Raw genomic sequence first — 11,108 nt, 5'->3', positions numbered from 1 at the left:
CCCCCCCCCCAGTCAGTCAGTTATAAAATAATAGGTAAAGGGTAACCAGTCTAGGCCGTGTCTACTTCATAAGCACAGGCTTTAATTCTAACTTCGACATTGTACATAGCTCAAAATGAGGAAAGGAATTTATTTGGACAGAGCTCTTGAGAAAAGTCTCCTACCTACACCCTCATCTTCCTAACCTGGTCCACAGTGAGTCATATGATCATTTGTGTTTCCTAAAGAATCCGCCTTGGGCTAGAGAGATGGCTCAGCAGTTAAGAGCTCCAACTGCTCTTCCTAAGGTCCTGAGTTCAAATCCCACCAACCACATGGTGGCTCACAACCATCCGTAATGAGGTCTTACGCCCTCTTCTGATGCGTCTGAAGTCAGCTACAGTGTACTTATGTATAATAATAAATAAATCTTTGGGCTTGAGAGAGCAGGGTTGACGGGAGTGAGCAGAGGTCCTAAAAGTCAATTCCAAACAACCACATTTAGGCTCACAACCATCTGTACGGCTACAGTGTACTCACATACATAAAATAAATAAATAAATCTTTAAAAAAATAAAATAAAAAAGAATCCTCCTCTCCCGCCTCTGCCTCTGGTCTCTACCTACCTGTCCTGGTTCGAAAAATCAGCCTGGTAATCTATAACATGGCTCTCCATGCCACGGGACGCAGCATGTGGTGACTGGCACACACGGGTGCTGTGTGTAAGTATGAAGATGAACGAAAAGGAAATGTGGGCATCACTAGATTTTAGGAAATGCAAATTAAAAGCATGGTGACGCCCATTAGGTAACAAACGCATTTCAGCAGACAATGGTGGGAAGGCTGGGTACCAGCCAGAGACACGCAGCACACTGCACATGGCGGGCGGTACAGACATCGCAGCCTCTGTGGAGAACAGGCCAGTGTCTTCCTGTAACATTAACCAGGTATTTGGGGGCAATGAGGTGACTTGCTTGCCACTGAGCCTAAGGACCTGAGTTCAATTCCCAGAAGCCACACAGCAGAGAGAGAGTACAAGTGAGTGCTCACAGGCACACACAATCAATCAATCAATCAATCAATCAATCAATCAATATGTAATAAAAATTTTACAAATAAATCCAAACAAAAAATAACACATGGTTCAAATGTCTAAGTTTATATTTTAAAAAACAAAACGGATGCATATAAAAACCACATATAAATGTCCATAGAGAACTTATTAATAAATACCCTAAACTGGGAACAGTCCTAAACTCACTAACAGACATGACAATTTGTATGAATCTCAAATGAATCACGCTATGCACAAGAACCACATTCACAAAGTGACATACTGACCAGGTGTGGTGATGTGTGCCTGTAATCACAGCCTTGTGAAGGCTGAGACAGGAGGATTGTGAACCCAAGGCCAGCCTGGACTGTACAGCAAGACCTCATCTCAAAAACCAAACATATGCCCTTAAAAGGGGGAACAAAATACCCATGGAAGGAGTTGCAGAGACAAACTATGGAGCAGAGACTGAAGGAAGGACAATCTAGAGACTGCTCTACCTGGGAATCCCTCCCATATTCAATCATCAAATCTAGACACTATTATGGATGCCAGCAAGTGCTGGATGATAGGAACCTGATATAGCTGTCTCCTGAGAGGCTCTGACAGTACCCGACTAATCCAGAAGTAGAGGCTCACAGCCATCCATTGGACTGAGCACAGGGTCCCCAATGAAGGAGCTAGAGAAAGGACCCAAGGAGCTGAAGGGTTTGCAGCCCCTTAGCATGAACAACAACATGAACTAACTAGTACCCTCAGAGCTCCCAGGGACTAAAATTCCAACCAAAGAGTACACATGGGGGGACTCATGGCTCTAGCAGCATGTGTATAGCAGAGGATGGCCAAGCCCGTCATCAATGGGAGGAGAGGCCCTTGGCCCTGTGAAGGTTCTGTGCCCCAGTGTAGGAGAATGCCAGGGCCAGTAAGCAGGACGGGGTGGGATGGTGAGCAGGGGGAGGGGGAAAGGAACAGGGGATTGTTTTAGTTTCTGGGTTTTTTTTTTACTTTATTTTATTTTTTTTGGAGGGGAACCTTGGAAAATTGATATTGTAAATAAAGAAAACATATTTAAAAAATAGTAAAAGCTACTAGTGCGTGCATCTTCAGAATAAAAGAAAAAATGGGAGGAAGAAAAAGAAGAGAGAGAAAAAAATGCAGTAAGCACTGCATTCTGAAAAGACGAAACTCTTAAGACAGAGGAGAGGCCAGTGGTCACCAAGGTCCTGGCTGGAGGAAGAGCTGACCCCAAAATGACAAGCAGCAGCAGGGGGTATCTTGGGCTGACAGAACACACTGGTCAAGATCACAGACATATATAAATACATTTCGCTCTATGTGCATTGACAAAATAAATCAAAGCTGGCTTCCTACTTAGTGTGAAGTTGGAGATAAAGAGAGAAAGGAGGGAGGGAGCATGGGAAGAAAAAGAAACAAGAGGGAGAGAAACAGAAACAGAGAGAGAGAGAACCTGAGAACCCATGATCTTGATAACCTGTAGTGATTTTGCTCACACTCATGTACGTATACACACACACATACACACACACACACACATACACACACACACACACACACACACACACTCGCACACACAGCACCTCCAGGACTAGGAAAACTGGGGGGGATACTGGCAAGTCAGGAAAGCAGGGTTCTTCTGGAGGGAAGTGGTGATTAACTGGAAAATGAATGTGTGGGTGTGATAATGGGGGGTGACAGTCAACGCCCATCAAGACACTAAAGCAGGCAGCATCTGAGGAACCAAACTCTAGAAGGAGTGGAGGAGACAGCCATCATGCAGAACATTCGGGGCAGAGCCTTCCATACAGGGAAAATATCAAATCAAATGCATGTATGTAAACTGCTAGGCTCCACATTGAGGATGAGATTAGTAAGGGACAAGACAAAAACAAAAACAAAAAACAAAAAACCACCTCACATAGCAGCACCTTGAGTATGCTGCTTCTCATGCCTGGGCTTCTCGAGTCAGTGGTGCTGCACTAAGTGAGCAAGAGAAAGAACTGAAGGAGGTGGCCTCACCTAGGAGACCAGTTCAGACAGGACATGAAGCCACGGTGATGCTGGCACATGTGTGAAGCTGTGGGAGAGTTTCACAAAATGCAGCAAAGCGTTCCAACTTGTATTTTAAAATACAACTCACAACACGTGTGTCAGCTGTTACGCTCTGGATATGGTATGTCCCCGTAGCTCACGTAGGACCATTAAAGGGTGGGGCCTCACTGAAGGCTGTGCCTTGCTGGGGCCAGGCCTCGTAGGTCTCGGTCTGGATGGGTTCCCACCTACGTTGCCTAAATCTACTTCCAGGCTGCAGCAATGGCGGGACCAGTTGTCTCCTGCACCTGGGGCCACAGCCCGATGCTCCCTCTGCCTCACCCTCCCTGCTAGAATGGACTACACTCGCTCCAACCACAAGCCCAAAGAATGCCTTCTTCCCTACTTTAATCGATCAGGCGTCTGTCACAGCTATGAGACATACAACTAACATAATGACTCACGGGAGTCTAATAGAGCAGACCTACAGCTTTCCAACTTAACTTAGTATGCCAGGCTCCCCCTTGCCACTATATCAAAGATATTGGCCGCATGCAAAATAAATTTAGATTACATGTTTGAATATGCTAATAGGGACTCCGCAGCCTCCTTCTGGCAGTTCTAGGAGGCAGCTGTGATCTTGTGATTCCTGGGCTTCTACCGGTCCTCTCTGCTTTAACTAGTAGCCCCTTCCTACATCTTGAAAGGCGGCAATGCAGCTCCTTCCAATCTCTCTCGCCTCTGTCCCTTCTACCCTCCTATCTTACCTCCTTTCTTTGTTTCCCTCTGTGTGCTGATTGGTCGTTTTCGTCCAGTAGACAGGAGTTAGCTTCATCTGGCTAAGGAAGCCTCAATTAAGAAAATGCCTCCTTCAGACTGGACTGCCGGGGAGACTGTAGGGCATTTTATTGGTTAATGATTGATTTGGGAGGGCGCAGCTCACTATGGGAAAGGCCACGCCTGGGCAGGTAGCCCAGGATTGTATGAGAAAGCAGGCTGAGCAAGCCGTGGAGCAGGCCAGTCAGCAGTGTTCCTCGGTGGCCTCAGCTTCAGTTTTGTCTCCAGATTCCTGCTCTGACTTCCTTTCCTGACAGGGCCTCACTGAAGAGGGAAGGTCTAAGATGAAATAAGCCTTCTGTTTCCACGTTGCTGGTCGTGGCCTTTGTCACAGTCATAGAAAGCAACCCTGTGACTCCCCTGCCTGTCTTCTTTCTTATGCTTACATTTACATTTGGCTCCTCTCTGCAGTACTGGATGTCCTCTTTCCCTGGGGAGCCTTGACTTATAAACAATCATAATCCCCTGTGCTTGAAACATCTGCGTCCTCAGGTTATGGAGGTCGATATGAGAGCCTTGGGTTGGGGTGGGATCACTGTTCTGTCTGTTACAGAAGCACTCTACTCCACCCACCGCAGAGACAGGGTTAAATCTCTCTGACCTATTTTCCATTGAAAGGGTCGCCTTACGAACTCTAGGTTTTTTTTTTTGAGCCATGACACCAGAGCCCTCCCTCTCTTGCCTTTGTTCTTCCTCCCTCTATCCTGTGGAAAGTGTTCTACCTGCAGTTGAACTCAGTCACTGAACTCTTCTCTCCCAGTGTGGAGAGTAACAAGATTTAGAGTTCTTTAAAGAGTCTTTATTCAAAGCTCTGAGATCACGTGAAATGAACACATTATGGTCTCTTTGTTCTGCCGTGGAATTTCTTCTGCAATTTTAGATATGTGAGACTTTTGAGTCTAGGCTATATAAGATGTTGAAAGTAATCATGCTTCCCGAAAGCTAATCATATAATTAACGTAGCAACCCACATAGTCTCCCCATATTAAATTTTCAGTGCAAAACTAATGCAAGATTAATACAGCGTGCCACTGGTGTGGACACCACTTGCCAACAGCTCAATGGACAAGTTGTCACACGTCTGAGTGCTGGTGTGCAGTTCCAACTTGAATCCTGGCAGTCAGGATTTTGCTACTTCAGTTTGTGGAATCGTCACTTCCGGAGGCTTCCAGGAGTCCCACAAAGGACAAATGTACAGTTCTCCCGGGGCTGAGACATAGATGACCTCCCCTCTGTTGACAGAAGCCTTCTCCTCACCAAGCTTTGCTAACGACCAGTGTCCTGCTCACTCAGATCACCAGTTCCTCTGGGGATCCAGCTCTGGCTTCATTTAGGTTGGTTGTGCCTCATTCTTCCTTAGGAAAGCTGGCTGACTTCTTTCATTTCACATTCATGAATATGCCAGTTCCCAAAGGGATTTCTGTCTGTATCCCACTGAGACTGTTCTTATTATAGTGTAACAAAACTTTTGTTTTTTTATAACGTCTGCGTTGAAGTTTGGATTCACCTTGCCATTCCCTATGACAACTGTGAGCAGAGATAAAAGTCCTTGTTCCTGATAAGGACACTGTGCAGTCAGCTTTCCCCACAGACGGCCTCTTAAAGATGCTCTAAGGACCGTTTACAAGGTTGTAGGAACTACAAAAAGAAACCAGTATGAGAGCAGATTGGCATTCCCTGAGCCTCAAAGGCCAACCGTGGGAGGGCTGGCTGTGGAGCTGGGAGGCAGGAAGAGGCCAGGAGCTGAAAGCCTCCAGGGCCTCGCCACTCCTCCACCTGTCCAAGGAAGGGAGGAGGGAGGGAAGGAAATTGTGTCCTACTCAAACCTAGTTGGGAAGCAGGTGTGGTAACAGATGGCATAATCACTGCAGTCAGGAGGAGGAGGCAGAAAGATTATGAGTTCAAGGCCAGCCTGGGCTACATTTAAAAAAAAAAAAAAGCCTGGTTGAGAACTGGGTGATGAAATCCACTGAGGGCCATTTCCTGACAGGCAGATGGGAAAGAGATTTGTAGGCGTGAAGGAAAAGCACCCAGCGGTGGCGGAACCGCACGTACCCCCTGCTTAGATCGGGATCCTTTTGATTTGCATCTTTGTCCTCAGCACTGCCCGTGGCGATGGGGGACGGTCTTAAATTAAGCGGGCCATTGTAACTATTTTCAGATCCATTCACCTTTCTGTGGACAGTAAAGCCTTGACGCTCCCTGAGGGACCCCACCACGGTGAATGGTCCAGCTACAGGGGAGCTCTCCCTCACTCCTCTGTCCTTTTCCAGGGTGGAGCTTCAGCATGGGCTCAGCCTACCAGTTCCACAGCTGGCGTGTCTTCGTCATCGTCTGTGCGCTCCCGTGCGTCTCCTCTGTGGTGGCCCTCACCTTCATGCCAGAAAGCCCTCGGTTCTTGCTGGAGGTACTGCCTGTTGTTAGAGAAGCACAAGGGGCCCGCCTACACTGGGAAGGCTTCCTTGCTGTTTCCAGAAAAGCATGTCTGCCTCTTTTGGGGGTGGGGTACCTTCTCCCTTCCCACCATGGAATTTTGCAGGGTTTGGTTTCATGGAGACATGCTTTAGGCAAAGGGGTGTGTAAAAGCTGTCTCACAGTTAAAGCCACTCATACTCTTCCGTAAGCAAGTAGCTTTCACTCAGTGAGGGAATAGTGTTCACTGTTTAATAAATGAAGCGTTATTGTCCACGGGTGGTATTTCTAGTTGAAGGCACGTTCTTTGAACTGCTGCTATAAAGTGGTACCCTCAGCCTGTGTGCTTCAGTGGAGAATGGGATAGCTAAACGCATCTGCACGATTACCTTCCATGTGCTCTGAAAACGCAACTGAAAAGCATGGCATATCTATACCCTAGCCTCTGACCGCCTCCGTATTTCTTAGGTGGGAAAGCATGATGAAGCCTGGATGATTCTGAAGCTAATTCATGATACCAACATGAGAGCCCGGGGCCAGCCGGAGAAGGTCTTCACGGTGAGTCTGCCCCTCAGAGAATCCTTGAGGCCAGAGTTTTAAGGCCTTGCCAGTCATAGAGTCTCTGTCACTCTGTCACAACCACTTAGCTCTGTCCTTGCAGTGCAAAAGCAAGCAACCTTAGAGACTGTCTAAACCATGGGCCTTGGCTGTGTTCCAATAAAGCTTTATTTACACAAATAGACGGGGTGGGGGTGGGGTGGGGGCTATGTTTAGCCCAGAGACTACTAACCTACTCACACCTAAAACTCCAAGCCTCTGTGGTTGGTTAAATAATACTAACCAGAGAGACAGAGTTTAACAGAAAGACCACAGTTTAATCTCCGATTTATTCTTCTTGGCTCAGTACCAGAGGCCTTGGTGGTAGGGATCACCAGAAGATTCTCTTTGTCTTGTGACTGGAGAAGACTGGGGTCTCTTCCCTGTCAGGCCAATCCCCTGCCTCAGCTGAAACTTGCTTGCACATGTTGCTTAACTGTGAAATTCAGGGTAACATGGGGTCTCTTGGGTAAAACAGATATATCTGAGTTTAAAACTCAGTTCCATTACTCTCTGGCTTCACAGCCTGAGCAATAAGACCAAGGTCCAGCAGTGTCCAGTGGGGGTCTTTTCTTCAGCCACCACAACACTGTCTCGACCGAGCGTTTTCCAAAGTACCAGGGATTCAAACTCAGGCCCTCGTGCCTTAGAACAGCAGCAAGCACACCTACCTGCTGAGCCATCTCCCCAGGCCTCAGCTCAGCAGACTTCTCTTTAAACCCCATGTATTCTCTTTGGCCTCTGCTACTTCCTGCATCTTGGCACTCATCTTCAAGAAGCCTAACTGATTCCACGTTGCCTGGCACACTATCTTCTCTCCTATGCCTAGATGTTCATGACTTGGTATCCCTCCCTCCTGGTGTTTCCTCCGCAGTTCCCACACTTGGCAAATAGCATCCATCCCTGTTAGTCTCTGAGTTAATCCTAGAGTCCAAGAGACCTCTCTGCCAAGTCAAAATGGATGCTGTGAATATAGTTTCCCTCCATGAGCATGGGTGCTGTGGCTATAGTTTCCCTCCATGAGCATGGGTGCTGTGGCTATAGTTTCCCTCCATGAGCATGGGTGCTGTGGCTATAGTTTCCCTCCATGAGCATGGGTGCTGTGGCTATAGTTCCCCTCCATGAGCATGCTCTCACTTCTTTATGTTGCTTGAAGACTATGGTGTTTGATGTGTCTATCTCACAGGAAAACCAATGAATTATGAAAAACAAATATTGATGACTGGGGAGGTGGAAGCTCTCAAAAGTTAAATACCAGATGATTTTTGTTTGTTTGTTTTTGTTTTTAAGAATGAAAAATCTGAAGTGGGCATTGCTTATACACTGTTGTAAGCCTGGCACTTGAGAGCCTGAGATAGTAGGATCTCAAGTTTAAAACTGACACCCTCTCAAAAGAAAAAGAAAAAAAAACAAGAAAAGAAAAATAAGTTCTCCAAATACTTTATTTGAAAACTCATATTTAATGCAGAAGCAGGTTTTTGTGTAAAAACTGAACAAAGTATCTTTACTTTACAAAGTATCTTTACTCAAAAGGAGATACAGTCTACCTAGCACAATTTGAAAACACCAAGCAACCCAAACAGTGTTTCCAACAGAATATTGGCAGGTTCTTCAGAAATGCCCACTCAGGGGCTGGAGAGATGGCTCAGCAGTTAAGAGCACTGACTGCTCTTCCAAAGGTCCTGAGTTCAAGTACCAGCAACCACATGGTGGCTCACAACCATCCATAATGAGATCTGATGCCCTCTTCTGGCGTGTCTGAAGACAGCTACAGTGTATTTAGATATAATAATAAATAAATCTTTGGGCCAGAGAGACAGAGGCTGGCTGGGGCAAGTGGAGCCAGAGCAAGCAGAGGTCCTGAATTCAGTTCCCAGCAACCCCATGATGGCTCACAACTATCTGTACAACTACAGTGTACTCATACACATAAAATAAATAAATAAATCTTTAAAATAAAAAAAAAAAAGAAAAGAAATGCCCGCTCAGCCCCCAGGGAAGATAGCATACACACCATGTTCTCTTTATCCCCAAACAGGGAAAGGTGAGCTCTCCACCCCCTTCTTTCCTCTCCTCTCTCTTCCCCTCCCCACCTCCCACCATTCTTTCCCTGTGTTGAAAGTCTGCTCAAAGAGGCCTCGTCAAGCCACAGGTGTGCCTTGTCACATGAACCTTCATCTTTTCCCTTATCTGACTGAAGAGTCTGGGTTGATGATTCTCAATAGAAATATCTTCCATTGCATCCCCCATGGGTGTCTGCTGGGCAGCCGCTGGCGGGCCTGTGGGAAAATGAAGAACAGGTCTTAGTGATGCTCTACGGATGAAAGCCAACATTTAAAAGCCACTTTAATCAGATAATTAGGTGCCCCCATCCAAAATAATATCCAAGCAAAGTAACTGTAAATGCAGAAGCTCATCTCTGGTGTTTGATCTGCTGGCGTGGGTCTTCATAGTAATGAAGCAGTAGGAGGCATTTGTCTCTTGTCAACTCATCCTGCTTCCTCCCCTCTCCTTTCTCTATGGCATCCCCTCACAAAGTCATATTCAGTTCCTTCAGGTGGTCTTTGCATCTATAGATCTCTGCCAGGGTTCTCCTGTATATGAACAATTCTTACCAAATACCATTTTCTGTTAAGGACTGGGTTTAAAATAAGTAGCCTGAATGTGGCAACTTCCCAGGAAAGAAGTGAGCACTCTGCACTCTGCTGCTGCCCACAGGTAAATAAAATCAAGACTCCCAAACAGATAGATGAGCTGATTGAAATTGAGAGCGACACAGGAACATGGTACAGGAGGTGTTTCGTTCGGATCCGCACAGAACTGTACGGAGTAAGTAGCGTTGCATAACAACCGACAAATGTCAACATCTGACATTTGGGGGTGGTCAATGAGGGACTGACTATGCCTTTCCAATGAGAAGGCTGTGACCCTCTATATAGAACACCTGTCTCTTGCACTAGGACTAGGAAATGGGATGCCTTTTGGCTCAGAGACAGCAGATGTGCTCCACCTTGAGGAAGGAAGGTGTCAGGCCAGGAGTTAAGGTCATGAAAGTCCGTCTTGGTATCTATTGGCTTCCAGAAAACTGAAAAGCGAACATTACTAAGCAGACTTGGTGGGTGAGGCCTATAATTCCAGGTACCCAAGAGGCTGAGGCAGGAGGATTGAAAGTTCAAGGCCAGCCTGGGCAGCTCAGTGAGAGCCTGTCTCAAAACTAAAAAGTAAAGGAGGATTTGAGGGTGTAGTTCAATGGTGGAACACTTGTCTAGCACGTGTGAGGTCCTAGCTTCAGTCACTACTACTGCAAGAGGGAAGAAGAAAGAAAGGAAAAGAGAGGGGAGGGGAGAAGGAGGGAGGGAGGGTGGGAGGGAGGGTAGGAGGGAGGGAAGAAGGAAGGAAGGAAGGAAGGAAGGAAGGAAGGAAGGAAGGAAGGAAGGAAAATTCCAGCCTTTGCTTCTATATTGATTTTAAGGTTTTATATTTTTGTTGAAATTAATTGAGCTCTATAAAAACTCAGCTCTTTTATAATTTGATAGGAAGGTCTGGGAGTGGGCTCACTGTGTAATCTGTAAGAAAATGGTTAGTTTTAACCATCTGGTGTTTTACAGATTTGGTTGACTTTCATGAAATGCTTCAACTACCCAGTCAGGGAAAACTCCATAAAGCTTACGATCGTTTGGTTCACCCTGTCCTTTGGGTAAGTGATTCTCGGAGGATAAATTCAACCGTCACATTGGAGCTCCCAGTCATCTCTCTCTTTGTCCTTTTTAAACTTACTTTCTTTAAAAACAAAAGTCATGACTCAATTCTGCTAACTTGCTAGAATTCTGCCCTGTAAGAACTCAGCTCTTTTATAATTTGATGGGAAGGGCTGGGAAGTAGGGGTTTTTGTGTTTGTCTGTTTTTGTTTTTGTTTTTGCAACTCACACTTGCTGAAAGTTACAGTATCTATAACTAATAAACTAATCCTTCTATTGGTCTTGCTGGGAAACTCATTTGACATTTGGGAAGTCACATAGAGCCCTGGGTGAGTCACCTGTGTGCTGCCCTCTGTCTTCTGTCTGCTTTTGCCTGAGCTTGAGGGCACTGTTCCTCCCCACCACCCTCCACCGGGAACCTCCCAGACAGCTGCCCTCCCTCCCTCACCCCTTCACCTCTTCCCTTCCACCAGGAACCTCCC

The 11,108-nt window shown here is 46.3% G+C and overlaps 1 protein-coding gene across 5 annotated transcripts in view; it reads left to right on the top strand.

Moving 5' to 3' along the window:
• The window catches only part of Sv2c (synaptic vesicle glycoprotein 2C), a 183,634-nt gene that overhangs the window by 142,413 nt on the left and 30,113 nt on the right, over nucleotides 1–11,108 (top strand). For all 5 annotated transcript variants that reach the window (XM_031360011.1, XM_031360010.1, XM_031360015.1 and 2 more), the window contains 4 exons: nucleotides 6,193–6,326; nucleotides 6,800–6,889; nucleotides 9,647–9,757; nucleotides 10,537–10,625. In XM_031360011.1, coding sequence (XP_031215871.1) covers nucleotides 6,193–6,326; nucleotides 6,800–6,889; nucleotides 9,647–9,757; nucleotides 10,537–10,625 — 424 coding nt within the window. The remainder of the gene's footprint in view (nucleotides 1–6,192; nucleotides 6,327–6,799; nucleotides 6,890–9,646; nucleotides 9,758–10,536; nucleotides 10,626–11,108) is intronic.

The sequence above is a fragment of the Mastomys coucha genome, unplaced genomic scaffold (assembly GCF_008632895.1).
Source record: "Mastomys coucha isolate ucsf_1 unplaced genomic scaffold, UCSF_Mcou_1 pScaffold8, whole genome shotgun sequence".
NCBI lineage: Eukaryota > Metazoa > Chordata > Mammalia > Rodentia > Muridae > Mastomys > Mastomys coucha.
The sequence above is the reverse complement of the archived record's forward strand: the minus strand, read 5'-3'. Positions and strand labels throughout refer to the sequence as shown.